A 22,993-nucleotide genomic window follows, 5' to 3' on the forward strand; every position below is an offset into this window, starting at 1 on the left:
AAGCACATGTGTCAAATGCATTGGCCGTGGGGCAAATCCAGCCTGCTGTGGCATTTTATGTGGCTTGCAATGCTTTCAGTATTAGGACAACATAGTTACATGTATATGCTGTTACAGTTACAGGCAACCATAAGGGTGATGTGTTTTTTCTCAGAAGTCAAGCTTCACTACTGTCTTTTCATTTATCTTCAGAGATGTCAACACTAACTGATTCCACAGCTTCAGGAAGTGCTGAGAGGTTCCCCAAAAGAGATATAACTTTCCCAGGAAAAGATGACAGGTAAGTACTAGCAGCTCCACTTATTTGGCACTGTCCCAAACTCTTCAAAATTCCACTTAGATACATTCCCAGTTATCTATTTTTTTTCTTTTTACTTTGGTGGCATTGACATATCAGGGTTGTGCTCATAGGTGCTTAAGTGAGCCCTACTTGAAGGAGGGAAACTGAAGCCATCCCTAGCCATTCTCTGCCCGTTCCCAAGCATTTCCTTTAATGGAAGATTGGGATGCTTGAGCCACATGGGCCATAAACTAGTATGGTTATTTATTTCCTGTCAAAAACATTACATGAAATAGTTTATCTAAAACTGATAAAATAAAGGGATCGCAAGCTGCTTGATAGTTTTAGACCAAAAAAAGGCAAAGGTGACCACATGGTCTGTAGCTTTAAATAATTCTTCCTCTGTGCATGAGGCAGGGCATTGTGGACAAGCATACAGATGCTGAGTTATTTGTTCTGTTCCACAATTGCTCAAGGTGGAGGATTCTTCTAGGCTGTGACATTTTGCCAGCTTGTCTTTTGATCTGCCCACTCTGCTTCTGAGTCTATTCAGGGACATTCTTGGTTTGCCCCTGGAGGAAGACCCTCATGGGGCTATCCAGTTGGAATTGCCTGGTTTAGCTGCCCAGAGGGATACTCTTCCTGTTTCTGAAGGAACATTAAGAGGAGTGGTGTTCTCATGAAACTTTTCCTTGATTTAAGTTTACTGGGAGGAGGCTGATATAGTGGATGGCTTTCACAATGTTCAGTCTTATTTCTCTCACAATTGGCAACAACTTCTCATCGCACATCAAGGGGGGCAATGCCAGCTAGCTTATAGAGTCTATCAACAAGTTAGGTTTTAGACATCCTGTGATCATTCTGCATGTCTCATTCAGTGCTATATAGTGCAATATTCACCTGATCCAGGAGCCTCTTTCCTCTTTATTTATTTATTTTATTTTATTTTACCTTATTTATTTTATTTCCACTCCTTTCACACTTTTTTCACAACGCCTGCCATACCTTGCCTGTCACTGACCATCGCATCTGTTCTGTATGCTGATTCAGAAAATTGCATTGCATAGACCACATCAGCTCTAGTTTCTGATACAGAACATATGCCACCCAGTAGTCACCATCTGCTTGCCCACAGAAAACCATATTTAATAATCTAGAGCTGATGTGGTAGTAGTAATCTTTTGTGGGTAGTCAGCCTCTCCCCTCCCGACATCCCTGTTGTCTCAGCACTATAAGAGGGCTTTGCAAAGCCAGTTGCTTTAGTTGCCATGTGGTTTCAAGGCAACGGTGTAGTAATAGTTAAGCTGTGGACCATATTTTTGTTCTTGCAGACCACTGGTGATCTACAGACCACAGGTTGGGAACCACTGCTTTGTAGTAATAATAACAACAATAATAATAGCAGAAACTCCAGGGGACATCCAGTCCAGCCCTCTTCTCTCACACAGGAAAAGCACAACCAAAGCACCTCCAACAGATAACCATCCAGTCTTTGTAGTAGTAGTAGTAGTAGTAGTAATAATAATAATAATAATAATAATAATAATAATAGCAGAGACCCCAAAGGACATCCAGTCCAATCTCCTTCTGCCATGTAGGAACAACACAACCAAAGCACCCCCTGAATGGTCCTGTTGTTTTTGGCAGTTCAAAACTTTCATTTCCATGCATTTCTCAGGAGGAGGAAAGAGGGGGAGGTGGGAAGCAGGTTGATACAACAGAACCCCTCACTATCACTTGTAGAGCTCCAAGGGCTCAGCAGAGCACAGTTTGAAAAGCCCTGCTATAGCATACTAGGCAGCAGGATATAACTGTGAGTGATGTTTTCTTTAGAAATGCTATAATATATATTTCTTTTAATTCTATCAAGGTCAGTGAAGAGAAGTGTTTACAAAGCCTCAGATTTGGAAACAGAAGAATTGGTGGAAGAAGACAAAGGACAGATAACTGGAAGGGTAACTTTAAGACATTATGAAACATCCTACCATTTATCCATCACAAACCTCAAACAGTCTTTCTGAAGGTGTTCAGAGACATTTTAGATGGCAGCGGACATAAGTTCCAGCTGGAATCTATTTCAAAGCTACCAGATAAAAGAAGGCTAGCATAGATCATGGGTTGGAAACCTTTTGTCCCCCAAACCTTTTGGACACCATTTTCTATTGGTTTTCAGTGGCCAATTGTTATGGGATTTGAAGTCCAACAACATCTGGAGAAAAGAGTTGAGCTGAGTATGGATCAATCCATTGATACTGGGTTCCTTATTATCCCAGCTATGTGCAAATTGGAACACTAGCCAAGTACGTGGGAATGACTAGCATTTTCCCCCCATCCATGTTGCAAATTATATTGTCCAGAGATGGAGGAAGACTCTGATGTGAAATAAAGTACCTTCCAGTGTGTGTTGTTTGGTCAAGACTATACTGAGAGACATAGAATTAGAGAGTTGAAAGAGACTGTAAGGGACACCCAGTCTAATGTTCTGCCATACAGATGAAAACATAGGAGGGTCAGAGATGGGTGCAGAGTTACTCTTTGAAATACAATTCGCATAGTCCTTCAGTCAGTATAATCACTGGGAGTTTAACTGAATTTAATTCTGTTTTAATGTTTTTATATTTGTAGATTTTTAATTATATTGAAGTGTTTTTAATGTAAGCTGCTTTGAGTCTCCTTCTGGAGAAAAAAAAGCAGGGTATAAATAAATATCATCATAATCATAATAAACATAATAATAAATATTTTTATAATGCAGCTTTGAGTCTCTTTGTGGAGAGAAAAAGCTGGGTATAATTAAACATAATAATAAACATAATAAACATAATAATAATAAATATTTTTATAGTGCTGCTTTGAGTCTCCTTGTGGAATAAACATAATAATAATAATATGCATAATAATAGTAATAATAATACTAATAATACAAAAATATTTTACAGTATAATTAAGTAAATATTCGAAAAATTATTTAAAACAAAAAACTTTTCCAAGTAGCATAGTAGGGCATGCTTTGCAGGAAAATGTCTCAGATTCAATCCCTAGTATTGTTTATTTACATTTTATATGAACAGAAAATGGGGAAGGCATCCTTTGTCAGAGATGCTTGAGCAGATTTTGTAAACCAAAGTAAACAAAACACTTCTTCTGTTCCTATCTTAGCCCATCTAATCTCACTTCCTCTTGGCTCCTGTTTCTTCGGTCTAGGCTAAGACTTCCATATACCTGAGCTACTTGAGAGTGGCTGGGTCTCTCACCTGGGCCTACATCGTCCTTTTGTTCACTTGCCAACAAGTTGCCTCGTTTTGCCGTGGCTACTGGCTCAGCTTGTGGGCTAATGACCCTGTTTTCAATGGAACCCAGCCACACACTGAACTCCGTGTCGGCGTCTTCTTTTTCTTAGGATTTGCTCAAGGTTTGTGCCACCCTTCACTCACTTCAATTTCTATCTTCTTTTTTCCCTGTCTCTCTCAATATCTTCCAATCTCTCTCAATCTCTTTTCTTGTGGAGAGGATTTTTGTCCCAGCATACAGCTATCTGTTTTGTTGTCCAGATAATATTTGGCAGGCCTTGTTTAGGCAGGAAGAGGGATACACCAGGTTACTAAGTGAAAAGTGATGCCAGAAATTTGAGGTTTTTCAAGGACCCATGGATAACGAATGATGCCTGGCAAGCTTTGCTAACCACAAATGTTTCAAACCAAGAATCAGGAATCTCACCAGGTTGAATGCAAACAACATGAGCTTTATTCAGTCTGCGCAGTTCTCATGCATTAACATTGCTACGTTTCAAAATTCATTTTGTGTTACAGCCCTGGGGAAGTTTGCTTCGATGGCCACCGTGTTCTTGGCTGGGACAGTGGCATCCCACAGGCTTTTCCGACAGCTGATTTGGGATGTTGTCCAGTCACCAATGGGGTTCTTTGAACAGACACCCAGCGGTCACTTGCTCAACCGCTTCTCCAAAGACATGGATGCCATTGACTCCATCATCCCAGACAAACTGAAGTCCCTGCTTGGTTTCCTCTTTATACTGCTGGAAATATACATTGTGATAATTGTGGCCACACCAATAGCTGTGGTGGCTATAGTTCCTCTGACAGTCCTATACGTGGTGTCCCAGGTAAGACTGGACAGCTTTGTTCATTTTTCCCCTGTAAAGAGACATAAAATAATCCCCTATTTGAGGTGATACAGCAGGCATGGGCAAACTTGGGCCCTCTGGGTGTTTTGGACTCCAACTCCTACAATTCCTAACAGCCAGTAGGCTGTTAGGAATTGTGGGAGTTGGAGTCCAAAACACCTGGAGGGAAGGCCCAAGTTTGTCCATGCTTGTGATATAGTCTATTCTCCCACTTTAGTAGCATCTATTTTTGTTAGAATTGCAGTCTGCTAAACAAATGAAATAAACAATTATTTAGTATCATCCTATGGGTCAGCATAAGTGGATATGCACACTTTTGGAAGGAGGGCATTTGAAAAATGGGTGATACCACTAACAACAACAACAACCGCCTCTCCTTGTTGCTCAAGATGGAGTGCAACATGGTTAAAACAGAGAGATAAAACACAACACTATTAAAATACAACTAACAAGATACCCACAGGTAAAAGGCTATTCTTTGTACACACTTTTGGGTTTGCTCAGGAGCCAAATCAGGGTTTTTGATGCTTAAAGTTGGGACATCTTGCATTAGCAGAGATTCATAACAAGCTCAAGTAAGAGAATAATTGAAGGGGGGGGGGGTAGTGCCATGCAGAGCACTAAAGGCACGTGGCCAATATTTGGAGTTGGCTTCAGGACCATGGAAAGCAGTGCCAAAAAAGGCGAGCAACTTGAAGAGGCTGATACAGAGGCAGAACAGGAGAGTCTCCTTGGGTGCATTCTTCAAGGATCAGTGGTCGTCTTCTGTAGCCATTGGCTCTTTTGAAGGTTGGAGTCTGTGAGTGTCTCCATTCAATGCAGAAGTCCAAGAGCCACTTCTTAACAATCAGTGAATAAGGCTAGGATTTCAAACTGTCATTGTCACCTTCTTGAGAGTCCTTGCTTCTGAGACATGATCATTGGCAAGTTCTTACATAGCAAGTAGCCCTTCAGATGCCTCCATCACTTCATTCAAGATCCCGGTCTGACCAATGTGCCCATGAGCTTGAATCAAGTTTGTCTGCTTATCCTTCTGAGATTAGTAAGGATCCTCCAATTCAACTGTGTCTTCTTTTTCTTGGTGCTTTCTCCACCTCTCTGCACCTGCCCCCCAGAATTTCTTTATTACCACTTCCTGCCAGTTGAAACGTCTGGAAGCCACGAGCCGTTCACCCATTTATTCCAACATTTCCGAGACCTTTGAAGGGAGCAGCAGTATCCGTGCCTACAAAGCCCAGCAGCGTTTTGTCTTGCAGAATGATTTCAATGTGGATGAAAACCAGCGGGCCTCTTACCCTGCAGTGGTGGCTGACAGGTATCATACAGCGACGTAAGCAGGGAGAGGTGGCTTATTCGGACAATTGAGTGCAAATGCTTGCATACATGTAGAAAACCTGAATCGGTGTTCATTAGTGTGATTGTGGGGAATGATGAGATACTCAGCCAGGCCTTCCTTTCTCTTTTGTCTTTCCAGATGGCTTGCCACAAACATAGAGTTCTTAGGGAATGGCATTGTCCTGTTTGCAGCTTTGCTTGCTGTGAAAAGCAAACCATACCTCAGTCCTGGACTTGTGGGGTTTTCCATTTCCTATGCTCTGCAGGTAACCTCCCCCCCCCCATAATAATAATAATAATAATAATAATAATAATAATAATAAACAACCATCACCACCAAAGGATTCAACATAGCTACAGCTCTAGGATAAAAGCTGTCTTTCAATCTGTTTGTCTTTGCCTTTATCACCCTGTACCATCTGCCAGGTGGCAATAATTCAAATAAAGAATATGCTGGGTGAGCTGGATCCCCAAGAATGCTCTGAGCTTTCTTAAGGCCCTGGGACCTATAAAGTCCTTCCAAAGAGGGGAGAAAGAGGACAACCAATGCTTCTCTGTGCAGAAGTGATGACCCTTTGGAGCATCTTCCTGTCTAAGATTGTGCAGTTACCAAACTATGCACAGATGCAATTGGTTAGGAACTCTATAACACAGTGGTAGAAAGTCACCAGCAGTTTTCCATTCAGCTCTTGGTTCCTTAGAAGTCTATCTATCAATTTATCCATCCACTAATCCATCTGTCTATCTGTCTATCTTTCTATCTATCTATCTATCTATCTATCTACCTACCTTTCTTTCTATCCATCTATCTATCTACCTATTGACCTATCTATCTATCTACCTACCTACCTGTCTACAAATCTATCCATCCAACTACCTATCAGTCTCAGGTAATACAATCTCTGCTGGGCCCTCTTCACCAACACTGCCATATGGATGCTGCCCCAGATCAGATCCTCCTTAACAGCAACACCCAGGAACTTGAAAGTGACCACACACCCCACTCAGTTCCCATTTATGACCAAAGGCTGGATTTCTGACCTGTTCTTCCTATAGTCCATTATGTGTTCCTTGGTGTTATTGAAGTTAAGAACTGGATTATTGTCCCTGCAACACGAGAGCAGCTGATCTATGGTTAGCTGACCATTTAGATTCTGTGCTTTCTCTTTCCTTTTTGACAGATAACCGGCATTTTGAACTGGATGGTGCGCGCTTTGACAGAGATCGACAACAACGTTGTCTCTGTAGAGAGAGTCAGGGATTATGCAGGGACGCCCAAAGAGGTAAGTAAGCATTGGCTGGAGGATGACTCTTCCTATTTCTTACATATTTGGATTCTTATAATCTCAAGTTCTTCTTGTCCCATTTGAGAAGAAATCTGCAAGCAACACAGCAGATTGATCCCAATAAGAATTAAATGAGATTCTCACCTGTGTGCATTTGCCATGAGGATATCAAAGATCAGCCCTTTCTGTCTAGAACATCAACATGACTTTCATGACTTGGGTATCTAAAACACTGCTCCAAGAGAATATAGAACTAATAATAATAATAATAATAATAATTTTATTTATTTATATTTATTTATATCCCGCTCGATTTACCCAAGCGGACTCAGGGTGGATTACAGAACACATATATGGCAAACATACAATTAACAAGGACACACAGTACATAAACAGAGGTAAAGGCTTTCCCATCTTTTTCCATCTCTGGCATCTGGAGGCTGTGCTCGGCTCCAGCCACAGGGAGGTGCTGTCTCTCCATTTTCTGTGCTGAGGAGCTTTGTTGTCTGTAAATGTCCTCTCGATCAAGTCATTGCCATGTCCTTATGGACGCTTCATTTTTTTATTACCTCCTTGCTTAAAGTAGAACCTATTTATCTACTCACATTGCTGCTTTCGATCTGCTAGATGAGCAGAAGCCGGGGCTGACTGTGGGAGCTCACCCCGACCCAAGGCTTCCAACCTTTCAATCGGCAGATTTTCTACAGCTTGATGGTTTAACCCTCTGTGCTAAACCCAACCCCTATACTCCCTGATGTTATTGGGAGTGTTAGGGAATACCAAGATTCATACAAAAGAACAAAAACTGTTCAAAATTATGATCCTAGCAGGACAAACAGTGATAGCATGGGAATGGAAAGATGAAAAATGGATTCTAGAAAAACTGGAACAACAATATTTATGATCAGGTCGAATCTGAAATCATAGCATATGTAAACTGGAAAAATATAACAGTAAAGGTAAAGGTTTCCCCTTGACATTACGTCTAGTCATGCCCTACTCTGTGGGGTGGTGTTCAATTTCATTTCTAAGCTGAAGAGCAAGTGTTGTCCGTAGACACCTCCAAGGTAATTTGGCCAGCATGACTGCATGGAGCGCCGTTACCTTCGTGCCAAAGCAATACCTATTGATCTACTCACACTTTCATGGTGGCAGAAGCTGGGGCTAACAGCAGGAGCTCACCTTGCTCCCTGAATTTGAACTACTGACCTTCTGGTCAGCAAGTTCAGCAGCTCAGTGGTTTAACCCGCTGTGCCCCCAGGGGAAAATATTTTGTTTTATTTATTTATTTATTTATAATTCAAACTTATATGCCCCCACTCCCCTGAGGCTCGGAGTGGCTTACAAGAACAGGCTAAAATCTAACACAATTTAAAAACAATTTAAAACAATTTAAAAACAATTTAAAAACAACAATATCAGAGATCAAAGGCCTGTCGAAACAGATATGTCTTACATGCCCTGTGGAATGCTGATAGGTCCCGCAAGGCACGGACTTCAGGTGGCAGAGTATTCCAGAGTGATGGTGCCACTGCTGTAAAGGCTCTGCATCTGGTTGCTGTTAGACGCAAGGTCTTGACACTGGGAATTTCCAATAGATCTTGGTCCTCAAAACGGAGGGATCTCTGGGGTTGGTAGGGGGTGAGGCGGTCCCTCAGGTACATCGGTCCCAGACCATGCAAGGCCTTAAAGGTGAGTACCATCACTTTGAAAGTGATCCGGTGCACAATTGGTAACCAATGCAGCTGTAGTAAGATTGGTGTTATGTGGCATCTCATGGGAATTCCCGCAAGAAACCGAGCAGCTGCATTTTGTACCAACTTGAGCTTCCGGATCACCGACAGAGGAAGGCCAATGTAGAGGGCGTTACAGCAGTCCAGTCTTGAGATGACCGTGGCCTGGATCACCGTAGCTAGGTCGTCCCTGGACAGGTAGGGGGTCAGCCGTCTAGCCTGCCGCAGATGAAAAAAGGCGGTTCTGCTAGCGGCGGAGACCTGGGCCTCCATCGTCAGCAGAGGGTCCAAAAGGACTCCCAGACTCTTTACCAATGATAACGGCTGTAGTGCCTCGCCATCCAGGGTAGGCAGCTGGATATCCCCACTGCCCGGTCGACCCAGCCATAGGATCTCCGTCTTTGCTGGATTCACCCTCAACCTGCTGGCACGCAGCCATCCAGTAACGGCCTTGAGGCACTGATGGAAACAATCGGGTACAGAGTCCGGTCGGCCTTCCATCTTCAGCACCAGCTGAGTGTCATCAGCGTACTGGTAACACTCCAGCCCAAACCCTTGAATCAGCTGAGCAAGTGGTCGCATATAGATGTTAAACAACAGAGGGGAGAGAATGCCCCCCTGAAAAACCCCACAAGATAGAGGGGACCTCTCAGAGACCAGGCCTCCCCTCTCCACTCGCTGTCCATGGTGGTGAAGAAAGGAGGACAGCCAATTTAAAGCTGTCCCCCTGACTCCAACAGCAGCAAGGCGGTGGGTCAAAAGATTGTGGTCGACTGTGTCAGATGCTGCTGTGAGATCCAATAACACAAGCAGCAGAAGGATAAAACAGGAAATTAAAAATAAATAGAAGACATATATAGAATGGATAGAAAGCGGTGAAATTAAGAAAATTGTGTGCATAGTTAAGGGTAAAAATATAGGAAAATTATGTGGTCAGGGGAAAGGGTGATGGGGTTGGGGATGAGGTGTGTTAAAAAGTAATATAAAAAGTAATATTATGCCATTGAAAAGAAGAATGTATAAAAGGAGAAGGTGACGATAAAAGAAATGTTAGATGAAAACAAGATGTTCATACATCTGAGCACTAATGGAAATTAAGTGTAAATAAAATGTTGTAAAGTTGAAATAATTTTAAAATAATTGGAAAAATATATTTAAATAATGACTTGGGTATTATGCCTGGAATGGGTAGTGGTGGTGGTGGTGCCTTGTTTCTTATCCCACTCCAGATGGCAAAATTCCTTGATTCGGCCCCATCTGATGCCCAGCAAATAGATTGCTCCTCCTTCTAGGGAAAGAAATGTGGCGTAATGTAAAATAAACCACATGTAGTTCACATTTGACCAGCCCACACGCTGCCTTGCCAGAGAAAGAAAATATGCCACGCAGGTGAACTGTAAAGAACACTTAGTTTACTCTTCTTAGTTGAGAACAACATATATATAGTATGATCAGTTGTACCAACTCACGTAATATCCTTTTATGAGAAATTTAAAATGGTCTTTCTTTGTCCATGTGGAGAAACTCCTTCAGCAACTCATGACGCGAGAGCACACTCCAAACCCTGTCTCTCTCTGCTTCTCTTGTCTCCTGAGTACCTGCATAGCTCAAGCCTGAAAAATGTAACAGTAACCAAAAGTCCCAAGCTCAGCCAGCTACGCAAGCATTGCCCGATCAATCAGCTTCATGCATTTTATTTTATAGTTGACACACACACATACTCACTGAATTCTTGCATACTCCACCAGGAAACAAGGACTATTCTCAATTGGCCTTTCGTCCACCCATCTCATTTGGCTGACCTTTTCTTGGCTTTACATCTGCACTAGAGCATTTGCTCAGGAAAAGGTGACACTCTTGGGCACTTGGAGGAATGTTTTGAGAAACACTTCTGACAGTATTCTATTCTACTCCCCACCCATTGTATTTATCATTGCACTGAGCCATTGTTGCTTCCTTTTGGTTGAGCTGGGATCTACCATTTTGAACTTGTTATGTCTTTCTAGGCTCCCTGGACTTCGGACAATAAGCTTTTCCATGAGAACTGGCCTACAGCAGGACATATTGCATTTCACAGATACAGCTTACGCTATAGGCCAGGGTTAGAATTAGCTCTGAAAAATGTCAACATAGAGATCAATGGAAAAGAAAAGGTAAGGCATTAAATAAAAAATTTAAAAAGCCAAAGCTAGTCTGATACTTCCGATGTCAGTGTCCAAGCTGAAGGACAAGGTGGCTTTTCCCTCCTTTCCTACAGGAGACAAAGGCAATGCATTTGGACAAAGCACGACACATATTCCCCATGAATCTGTCTGATCCCATTTTGGGGGTCCCCTCTTATCATTGTGGCCACTGCCAATGGGGCAGAGTAAATCTCAAAGTATGGAAGCACCTTGTATATCTGTTCAGGCAGACATTGTGTGATGAGAAACTTTGTTCTTTCTAGAGACAGCTTTTATCACAGTGATATCCACAGCAAAAGAGTGGATATTATAGCTCCAATATGTTTAAACTGGAGCATACTACCTATCGCTATCAGACATAATTTTATTCATTTTTTATTTACTATACTTATACGCCTCCCTTCACACCCCGAAGGGGACTCAGAGCAGCTTACAAACTACAGCAAAAATTCATTGCCGTGTCGTACACATAACAATTAATATACTGTATTACATCAATTAAAAACAGTTAAAACATATAAATACAATAAAGCAGATTAAAAACATACGAAGTGCCAAGTCATGATTTTCATACTTCTTAGTTTCCCATAGTAATTATTCAGATTGCTAGATTGAGATCGAATTCCATATTACTCTACTCCCCAAATAGCTGTGTACAAAGCCAGGTCTTTAGCTTTTTTCCTGAAGTCCAGGAGGAATGGGGACAGTCTAATGTCATTGGGAAGGGAGTTCCACAGCTGAGGGGCCACCACTGAGAAGTTCCTGTCTCTCATCCTCACCAGTTGCACTTGCGAAGGGGATGGGAGACAGAGCAGGGCCTCCCCAGCAGATCTTAAAGCTCTAGTTGACTCATAAAAGGAGATACATTCAGACAAGTAAGTTGGACCGGAACCGTTTTGGGCTTTATAGGCCAAAGCCAGTACGCTGCTCCATTGAGGAATCTGGCTGCTCTCCATTGGACTACTTGGAGCTTCTGGATAGTCCTCAAAGGCAGCACCACATAGAGCATGTTGCTGTAATCTATTTAAGATGTAATGAGAGCATGAACCACTGTGGCCAAATCTGACTTCCCAAGGTACGGGCGCAACTGGTGCACAAGTTTTAATTGTGCAAAAGATCCCCTGGCCACCACAGAAACCTGGGATTCCAGGCTCAGTGATAAATCCAGGAGAACTCCCAAGCTGCGAACCTGTGTCTTCAGAGGGAGTATAACCCCATCTAACACAGGTTGTAACCCTATATCCTGTTTGGCCTTTTGACTGACCAGGAGTACCTCTGTCTTGCCTGGATTCATGTTTGCCCTCTTCCAGACCGTCACAGCCATTGCGCACATCAGACTCAAAAATCGGAGGACTTCCATATTTCTGATTTATTCATTTTTTTCTCTGGTTCACAGCCTGAGCCTTGGGTTTGTATGCACTTCAAAATTAATGCAGTTTAACACCACTTTAATTGCCATGACTCAATGCTTTGGGATCCGGGGAGTTTCTTGTCTTGTTTGATCCATCCTGGCAAATTAGATCCTTCTTAAGCCGCTTTGAGTCACCTTGAGGAGAGAAAAACGTGGGGGTATAAATTAACATAATTAACATAATGAAGACAACAACAACCACAATAGTTCTAAATGCTTGGGAAGTGTTCGACTTGTGATTTTGTGACATGAAATCCAGCATATATATCTTGTTTGCTGTGACATACTGTGTTTTTATGTCAGTAAAATAATAATAATTCTTTCTAGGTTGGCGTTGCTGGGAGGACAGGTGCTGGGAAATCTTCTCTTGCGATGGGCCTTCTAAGACTAGTGGAAGCTGCTGGGGGAGAGATCATAATTGATGGGATCAATATCACCCAAATAGGCCTGCATGATCTGAGAAGCAAAATCACAATTATTCCTCAGGTAGGAGGTCAACTTCTAATTACCCATAGGTGAGTAGGACTTGCAAATAAAAATGCTGCAGTATAAGAATCATTCCATCTCATATTGCCAATCAGTTAGATTAGCCTGTATCCATAATACTCTATGCCATTCCCTCTGCTACTTACTCCCTTCTCCCATCAATCCCCATTATGTGCCCACCGTGCACTATTAACACATCCCTGCTTTAGGATTTTTTGTAAAATGTAGCTGAAAGTGTAGAATTGTGGACACCTTCCCCATTTGGCGCCATGGAGAAGAAGAACTAAAGACGTCCCTGGACCATATCAACAACATCCACCCAAACAGCCAATTCATGCCAATTAGTCAGATAGGACTAAAGGCAGGGAGTTTCAGAAAAACATCTATTTCTGCTTCATTGACTATTCTAAAGCCTTTGACTGTGTGGATCATAATAAATTGTGGCAAGTTCTTGGTGGGATGGGCATCCCAAGCCACCTTGTCTCTCTCCTGAGGAATCTGTACAAGGACCAAGTAGCAACAGTCAGAACTGACCACGGAACAACAGACTGGTTCAAGATTGGGAAAGGTGTACGGCAAGGCTGCATACTCTCACCCAACCTTTTTAACATGTATGCAGAACACATCATGCGATGTGCGGGGCTTGAGGAATGCAAAGCTGGGGTGAAAATTGCTGGAAGAAACATTAACAACCTCAGATATGCAGATGACACCACTCTGATGGCCGAAAGCGAGGAGGAGCTGAGGAGCCTTCTAATCGAGGTGAAAGAAGAAAGCGCAAAAGCAGCGTTGCAGCTAAACATAAAAAAAACCAAGATTATGGCAACAAGAATGATTGACAACTGGAAAATAGAGGGAGAAAATGTGGAGGCCGTGACAGACTTTGTATTTCTAGGTGCAAAGATTACTGCAGATGCAGACTGTGGCCAGGAAATCAGAAGACGCTTACTTCTTGGGAGGAGAGCAATGTCCAATCTCGATAAAATAGTAAAGAGTAGAGACATCACACTGGCAACGAAGATCCGCATAGTCAAAGCCATGGTATTCCTTGTAGTATCCTACGGATGTGAGAGCTGGACCATAGGGAAGCCTGAGCGAAGGAAGATAGATGCTTTTGAACTGTGGTGTTGGAGGAAAGTTCTGAGAGTGCCTTGGACTGCGAGAAGATCCAACCAGTCCATCCTCCAGGAAATAAAGCCCAACTGCTCGTTGGAGGGAAGGATACTAGAGACAAAGTTGAAGTACTTTGGCCACATCATGAGGAGACAGCAAAGCCTAGAGAAGACAATGATGCTGGGGAAAGTGGAAGGTAAAAGGAAGAGGGGCTGACCAAGGGCAAGATGGATGGATGGCATCCTTGAAGTGACTGGATTGACCTTGAAGTAGCTGGGGGTGGTGACGGCCGACAGGGAGCTCTGGCGTGGGCTGGTCCATGAGGTCACGAAGAGTCGGAGATGACTGAACGAATGAACAACAACAAGTCAGATAGGAACAAACAAAGTGATTAAACTTCGGAATGCTGTAGGAGATAAAGGGATGAGATCACATACTTTCCTTTGGGAAGGAATTGGCTTTTCATCTTCATCTCTGACTAGTTTTTAAAGGCTATTTTAAGTGTATTTATTATATTTTCATCCATTTTTGCCACACTCTATTATTTAATTTTTTTTAACTTTTATATTGCACTTTTTAAACTTGACTAAAGTGTGGGATTGTTATTCTCTAATATAAAAGAATTCCATCTAAACTGTCTTCTATTCCAAAAGCAAATGGATTCTTATCATCTGGTGTTCACGTTGATCTTTCTCTCTTCTTACAGAGTCCCATCTTTTTCTTGTCTTCTCCTCTGAGCCTGTATTATAAATGTTCCTGCTAATTGCTTTATTGGTTTACTTACATATACTCCATTTCCCCCTAGTTTTAATAATACCCATCCATTTACATATCTCAGAGTCGGTTTCTTTTGTTAATATGATAGTAATACATATGTCAATAGTTAATGTATAGAAGCAACTGAAATAATGTATTAGTCCAGCATTTTTCAAGCCCCCCCAGTTGGGACCCCTGGGGGGGCTCATGAGGGGGTGTCAGAGGGGTCACCAAAGACAATCAGAAAACATCATTGGTGGGGTTCAGAATGCTGTTTGATTGAACTATAAATCCCAGCAACCACAACTCCTAGATGTCAAGGTCTCTCCCCCCCCCCCCCCCAAACTCCACTAGTGTTCATATTCGGGCATATTGAGTATTCGTGCCAAATTTGGTCCAGATCCATCATTGTTTGAGTCCACAGTGCCTCTGGATGTAGGTGAACTACAACTCCAAAATTCACGGTCAATGCTTACCAAATCCTTCCAGTCTTTTCTGTATTAAGGGGTTGTGGCATTAGGAAAATTGAGAACCACTGTAATAGTTTATATTCTATGCAGATTCTGTATATATAACTCTTTCTATATAGATATGTTTCTATAATATCCATATCATTGAAATTATATACATTGGTATTATGGTATTAGAAATATTAACCCAAGAATTATCTTCAATCTTTTGGGTTTTAGAATACGGAATACATTAGTATATTTTTCATATTATTTTTAGTTCACAAATCATGTTATGTTCATCTTTTTTTTTTTGTACAAAGTTCATATCGACGTCGGGCTTCTCGTGTGAGCCATGACAATGGAGTGGAGTGCGCTAGTGAGCTCTTGCCTTGTGTCTTGTCTTTAGTCTCATTAGAACTTGTCTTGTCTTTTCTCGACTTTCCTTAGGATCCTGTCTTGTTTTCTGGATCCCTGAGAATGAATTTGGATCCCCTGAATGAACACTCTGATGAGGACATCTGGGCGGCTTTGGAGCTGATGCTCCTGAAGAACTTTGTTTTGGATCTCCCTGGTCAGTTGGCCCATGAGTGCTCAGAAAGAGGTGGAAATCTCAGGTAAGAAAGAACTAGGTGGGTGGGAAAGGAAAGGCTCTTCTTTGGGTTTTGACATTATAGGGTGATTGAAAGTCTCATTCTTGTGTCAGTTTCCCTTTGGTCTCCCCCTCCTCTTAGAATGATTACTTCCCACTGAACAGGCCATCCCACTGGACATGCCGAGTGTTTGGAAGAGTAGGTTACTATACATCTGATGCATACTTTTCTTAATTGGTTCTAGCATAAACACATGGGAAAAGTGTATGAAACTGCCAAAACTTTGTCATTGCACTTGGGACATCCTGCTATAGCACATTTTGCTTTAGTTTCTCAATGATTGAATATCTTGTAGAGTCTCCACCAAATTAACATAGTTTGTGGGCACAAAAACATAGTTTCTGGAGCACAACAGCTACTTTCAAAGTAAGGACTACACAATTAAACAGGAAATAACACTTGCAAAATATGAACTTATTTTCATTATCATTATTGTTATTATTATTCAGAGGCAAGATGGCCATCTGTTGAGGGTGCTTTGATTGTGCTTTTGTTACATGGCAGAAAAAAGGGGGTTGGAGTAGATAGCCCTTCGGCTCAACCGAAGGAAGAAGAAGGTGAGGGAAGGAGGCGTCTGAGGGAAGTAACACATGGCACACACAACACACAGAAAAAAGGAAGGAAGGAAATCCCCCAGAAAGTGCACGAGTTAGAAATGAACACAACATACTACCAATCTTCCCTCCTCTGTGAGCAAAAAGGAATGGTGGAGCTTTTTCTCAGAGGGGCATTTCGGCTCCTTCCACAAATTGCGTAATTGTATCATTTTAAAGCTGAGAACGACAAATACCATCACATGACAGAATTGGCCATTTTGCCCATCTCTATCAGAATAATTTGCAAAAAGGTCACTTGCCAACCAGCTTAGAAACTGTTTGAAAATATAACCCTTTGCAATCCTTTTTAAACACCAAAATATATCCCTATCCTACACTTGAAGCTTATGTAATGCAATGAACATAGTAGGTTTCTGTTTCTTAAGAGAGTGGCTCAATAGTATTTAATTAAGGTGATGAAGTGATGTGTGTGTGCGCATATATATAATTTTATTGTGATATATGAAATACAGAAATGTACAACCTTCAAAATTCAAACCATCAAATTGCAAATATTATTTCACTAGTCCTACCACCTCTCCATTCCCACCCATGAACTCTTAGAGAAAATACTGTGTTTCCTGATTGTCTTTGGTGGCCCCTCTGACACCCCCTCGTAACCCCCCAGGAGTCCCGACCCCCAGGTTGAGAAACGTTGCCTTAGGCCATTGGAGAGCTTGGCTATTTGAATATACTCAACTAATGTTCTTCTCCAAACTTTAATGAGTAGGTGTCCCCCCCCCACTTCCAAGACTTTGCTATTATAATTCTCTTAGCCACAAAACTATATTGGCAAATTTCTACATCTTCTTTACTGGTTCTCTCTTTAAATAAGCCCAGTAGGCATATATCTGGGTTTTTCTTAACCCTTTTAGAAATTATTTCATTAGTTTCTTTTGTCACCTTTTTCCAATTTTTTTTACCTCCTTACACATCCACCAAACATGAAAGAAAGTTAGTTTTAATTTAACTGTCAATGCCACATTTTTAACTGAACATCACCTGAAGCTATTGCATAATATTTACCCAAAGCAGTCATAAAACCATGACATTACAAAGCTGTAAGAGGCCACCAGAGCCAGTTAACCACCAATTCCCAATTCACTAACAGTAGCATGTCTGGCCCCTAATTTACTAGCTTCTTTGCAAGACTGTCACAAGGGATCTTGTTAAAAGCCTTTCCAAAAACAAGATACACTGTATCCACAGCATTCCCTTCATCTACCAAGTTTATAACTCTTTAAGAGAAAAGATAACTTTTATCTGGCATGACTAGTTTGTGAGAAACTCATATTGATGTTTTATGAATATGGCATTCATTTCTTAGGTGCTTACGGACTGTCTCTTTAATGGTCTGCTTTACAATCTTTCCTGATTTGATGTCAAGCTGACTGCGCAGTTTCGCATTTTACTCCTGTTAGCTGTGTTGTTGATCAGTGCTCTTTTGCAATGTTGTATTGTGGGTTTTTTTGAACACCCAAAGTTACAGCATAGAAAAGTGTCAACTAAATAAAGGCATGGAGACATTTGGCCAAGTTGGGTTGCTGTGAGTTTTTCGGGCTGTCTGACCATGTTTCAGCAGCATTCTCTTCTGTCATTTTGCCTGCATCTGTGGCTAATGGAATCTTCAGAGGTTCTGTTGGCAGTGAAGCAAGTAGAGCCTGTTTTTGTTTTATTTATCATTTCAGTATCAACCAGACAACTGTATTACATTTTTAACAATTTCTTTAACAAACAGACAAAACAGAGTTTGCAAGCTTGGTAGCTTGACCAGTAGCTGGCCACTTGGAGTGCCTCTGGTGTTGCTGCAAGAAGGTCCTCCATTGTGCATGTGGTGGGCTCAGGTTGCATTGCAGCAGGTGGTCTGTGGTTTGCAGTAGAGTGTTTAAAGCCAACATGAATGATGCAATTAGCAAGCTTTAATTAGCATTGAGTAGCCACGAAGCTGCAAAGTCAATCAGTGAGGGTATCTGTATAGAGGTAGCTTGGCCACTGTTGCCTGGAGGTATCCACTCTGACATTATGTCAGACTACACAGAAAAGCCATTTATATCCACAAGCATGCAAACATTTTCAACATAAAGGAGGAAACCATGAAAATGAACACAATCTAGTTACCAGTATTAAAAAAACATCAGAATCAAGACAGTAAATAAGGAATACAACTCAGAAACAGGAGTACTCCAGGCAACAACCAATAAAGGGCTGGTTAACAGAGGATGCCCTCAGGCAACAGGCTACCTCTATTCAAATACCCTAACTGATTGACCTTGCAAACTTCATGGCTACTCAAATGCTAATTCAAGCTTGTTAATTGCAATATTCACACTTGCTTTAAACACTCGACTTGCCTCACTGCCAACAGAACCTCTGAAGATGCCACTAGCCACAGATGCAGGCGAAATGTCAGGAGAGAATGCTACTGGAACATGGCCATACAGCTTGGAAAACTTACAGCAACCCAGTGATTCTGGCCATGAAATCCTTTGACAACACATTTAGTCAAGTTGTTTATCATAACAGATAATGATGTGGTAATGATAACTGTTCGCCCATCCACCTGCAGTGTTGGCCAGCGGCAGCTCATCTGCCTGACACGGGCTCTGCTTCGGAGGGGAAACATTATCTTTCTGGATGAAGCCACAGCAGCTGTGGATATTGAAACCGATCTCCAAATTCAGTCTGCCATAAGGAGTCAGTTTAGAGATTGCACCGTTCTTACAATAGCCCACCGGGTCAGCACTCTTATGGATTGTGACAGGTAAGGCTTTATTTGCATATAACTCTATGTTTCTGTTGGGTTCCTGGGTTATACATATCATTTCTTAATTAGTTCTATCATACAATCATGGAAAATGTTTATTATTAGACTGCAAAAACGTTGCTTTTGTGGGACATCCTGCTATAGCACATGTTGCTCTAGTATTTACAAGGAATATCTCATTGAGTCTCAACAAATTCAGCTTAGTTTGTGGCAGCCACAAAAGCAACAAAGTTCCTGGAGTAGAGTAACTACTTTCAAAGTAAGGACCACACAATTGAACAGGAAATAACACTTTCAAACCAGGAACAGATATATTTTAAAATTTGGTTAATTACACTATTAACCAAATTATAATGCTGGTGCATTAATATCAACATCCCCCAACCTGGTGTCATCCAAATGTTTTGGGTGATGGTTCCCATCATCCCCATTCACTATGGGAGTGCTGACTAAGCCAATACAAGAGGCTCTCAGTAGCTGTAGATTGTCGAACTGCTTCGAACAAAGACTAGGCTGCTTTCCAGCAAATACAGATAATACCTTTTGTTCAGAAAGGCTTTCAGCAACTGCCTGCCTGCTAAGAAAGGTGGATTATTATTATTATATTTATTTATATCCCGTTTTTTTTTCTCTCCATAAGGAGACTTGTGGAGAGAGAATAAAATCCCACATTATCTGCTCTGAACTGGATTATATGGTGGTGTGGACTTAGATAACTCAGTTCAAAACAGATATTGTGTCTTGATATTCTGGGTTATATGGCTGTTTGGAAGGGCCTTCAAAATGGCTAACGATAAAAGCATTACAGTACAATTATTGTATACAGATATACAAATATTAAAACAGCATTAAACATCATTAGTATTAAAAACAATTCAGATTAAATCCATAAAATCATATACAATCACAGCTGCCCCAGGTATTGCATTTATTTACTTTAAAGTTTTTGAAATGCTCCGAATTCAATTGTGTTTTAACAGCAGGGCTTGACAGTTGCCAGGGGAGGTTTTGGACATTGGACAGGGAGCAAATAAAGTTTCTTGTGCAACATCCAAAACAAGATATACATGCGCATAAACTCAGTTTTAGGATTTCAGCCTCTTTTACATACATGTCTTGTATTTGGTTGCCATCAAGAGCTGGCTTTTGATTTATTCATCTCCAATTATTCCCCATGAAAATACATTTTTCAATATACTGGTTAGCTTAACAAAAACAATAAGAGGTCTTATGACAACCTTTACTTACTCTCCCCCCCCTCCCCCCAAGTTTTTAGCACAGCGGGTTAAACCACCAGCTGCAGAAAATCTTGCTGATTGAAAGGTTGGCAGTTCAAACCCGGGTTGAGGTGAGCTCCCACTGTCAGGCCAGCTTCTGCTCACCTAGCAGATCAGCAACAGCAATGCGTGTAGATAAATAGGTACCGCTTTAAGCAGGGAGGTAATAAAAAGGCACCCATAAGGACATGCTAGTGATTCAATTGGGAAGACATCTATGGATGACAAAGCTCCTCTGCATGGAAGATAGAGCAACAACATCTCCATGTGGCTGGAGTCAAGTACCGCCTCCAGATGCTTGAGATGGGAAAAAATGGGAAAGCCTTTATATCTCTGTTTATATATAATCTGTCCTTGTTATTTGTATAAAGCCATTGAATGTCTGTCGTATAAGTGTTCTATAATCTGTCCTGAGTCCCTACAGGAAAACATAACGGAATATAAATAAAGTAAATTATTATTAGTATATTATTATTACTTTCATGTATTTGTTACTTAATTCCATATGGAAATGTAATGCTCATCTGATTTTGCTGTGACTAGGAAGATATCCTGATGTTAACATTTCTTCTAATGTTTTCAGGATTATCGTTATGGAAAGTGGTCAAGTGGCCGAATTTGACACTCCGCAGAACTTAATAGCCCAGAAGGGACTATTCTACAGAATGGCGAAGGATTCGGGGCTGGTGTGAGGACTGCATGCAAGGGATAGGTGGCTGATCAAGAAGATCAATGGAAGAAACAAACCAGAATTCACTCTTTGCTAAGCTTGGGCAAAGTCAATATGATGGCAACATGCTCTTCCCCATATAGCCTTGCTACTCAAAGTGTTGGTCCCTGGATTGGCGTCAGTCTCTCAGCTAGTGATGAGTTTCCAGGAAAGAATAAATGAACTATAGCCAATAGACATAACTAACTATAGTGCCGGTCTATGGAGTACTGGGAAAAAATAATTGCTGCATGAGATAAGGCTGAGAGCTACTGATTTATAGGACATAGGAGATGTTATGAGGACAAGAGATTAAAAGATCGGGGGGCAGACAAATGTCCATTGTCCCCTATAAAGTTCACTTGGGAGCTTATCAAATTGGGATATAATCCGTTTATATCCATTTGCATCCTGTATTTTTTAGGACTGGATGCATACTGTATTGAGATGGGATGCATACTCTCCTCATTACATCTGATTATTATTACAATTCTTATGATTTCAAAATACTGAGCTTTGACTCATCGTACTACAAAAGGCTGGCTCCTCCAAATCCATTCAAAACAACCCCTGCGTCACTCTATGACCTTTTAAAAAGTATGGGATGCATACAGATTTTCCTATTACACACAAACACGGTGCTTCAGTAATGAAATAATATGTAGTATTTCAAAAAACATTATTAGAATGGATTAGAATTATCAACATACACACAGTGTCGATTGCAAATCAAAGCAAAGTGGTCGATACACATTTGCAATTATTGTTCAGTACACGTGTTAAGCAGTTATCATTAGCAAATATCATAGAATTTATTATTAGCAAATATTGTTAAGTAAATATTACAGATGTCAATTATTCCAACCTATGTGTCTTCAATATGATTGAACTGGAATATATGCGTCTCCACAGCCATATAATCCTGTTCAATGCAGTTATGGATATCTACATTCTGAAACTGCATTATATGGCAGTGTAGATGGGACCTCCATCTCTTAGCAATATTGTTACATCTTGATGGCCTCCTTGGTTTGTGTTTCTAGCATTTTCCTGTAATTTATTTCAAAACAATAAAGCTAAATTGTTTCTTTCCCAGCTATTTATTTATTTGCAGTACTTATATTCTACCCTTCTCACCCCGAAGGGAACTCAGAGTGGATCACAGAACACATATATGACATTCAATGTCGTTGTACACTGACAAGACAAACAACTGTATGTATGTGTAAAAGCTTTCCCCCCATCTTTGGCATCTTGGAGGCTGTGCTTGGTTCCAGTCACTGGGGGGGGGGGGGTGCTATCTTCCCTGCCAAAGAGCTTTGTTCATAAACTAAACCCCTTGATCAAATTGCCATCATTTTTCTGGCATTTTCCTTATGGGTGTATTAAATACTTACCTGCTTAAATGTTTGTTTTTTTAATTTATTGTGTCAGGAGCAACCAGACAGTTGTATTACATTTTTAACAAAACAAAACAAACAGACAGACAAAACACAAAGTTTGCAAACTTGGTAGTTGATTAAATGTCCTTTGACCAGTATCTGGCCACTTGGAGTGCCTCTGGTGTTGCCGCAAGGAGGTCCTCCATTATGCATGTGGCAGGGCTCAGGTTGCATTGCAGCAGGTGGTCAATGGTTTGCTCTTCTCCACACTCGCATGTCGTGGATTCCACTTGGTCGTGGATTCCACTTTCTTAAGGTTGGCTCTGCATCTCGTGGTGCCAGAGCACAGTCTGTTCAGTGCCTTCCAAGTCGCCCAGTTTTCTGTGTGCCCAGGGGGGAGACTCTCATTTGGTATCAGCCATTGATTGGGGTTCTGGGT

At 41.3% G+C, this 22,993-nt stretch overlaps 1 protein-coding gene across 1 annotated transcript in view; it reads left to right on the forward strand.

The window, feature by feature from the left end:
- Positions 1 to 22,267, forward strand: part of ABCC6 (ATP binding cassette subfamily C member 6) — a 52,728-nt gene extending 30,461 nt beyond the window's left edge. Inside the window, exons 20-31 of the mRNA XM_060786334.2 lie at positions 193 to 280; positions 2,151 to 2,235; positions 3,485 to 3,692; positions 4,090 to 4,400; positions 5,537 to 5,736; positions 5,896 to 6,022; positions 6,938 to 7,039; positions 10,782 to 10,928; positions 12,697 to 12,855; positions 15,624 to 15,790; positions 18,989 to 19,183; positions 21,047 to 22,267. Coding sequence (XP_060642317.2) covers positions 193 to 280; positions 2,151 to 2,235; positions 3,485 to 3,692; positions 4,090 to 4,400; positions 5,537 to 5,736; positions 5,896 to 6,022; positions 6,938 to 7,039; positions 10,782 to 10,928; positions 12,697 to 12,855; positions 15,624 to 15,790; positions 18,989 to 19,183; positions 21,047 to 21,155 — 1,898 coding nt within the window. The 3' untranslated portion in view covers positions 21,156 to 22,267. The remainder of the gene's footprint in view (positions 1 to 192; positions 281 to 2,150; positions 2,236 to 3,484; positions 3,693 to 4,089; positions 4,401 to 5,536; positions 5,737 to 5,895; positions 6,023 to 6,937; positions 7,040 to 10,781; positions 10,929 to 12,696; positions 12,856 to 15,623; positions 15,791 to 18,988; positions 19,184 to 21,046) is intronic.
- Positions 22,268 to 22,993: the final 726 nt, after the last annotated feature.

Source organism: Anolis sagrei, chromosome X, assembly GCF_037176765.1.
Source record: "Anolis sagrei isolate rAnoSag1 chromosome X, rAnoSag1.mat, whole genome shotgun sequence".
NCBI lineage: Eukaryota > Metazoa > Chordata > Lepidosauria > Squamata > Dactyloidae > Anolis > Anolis sagrei.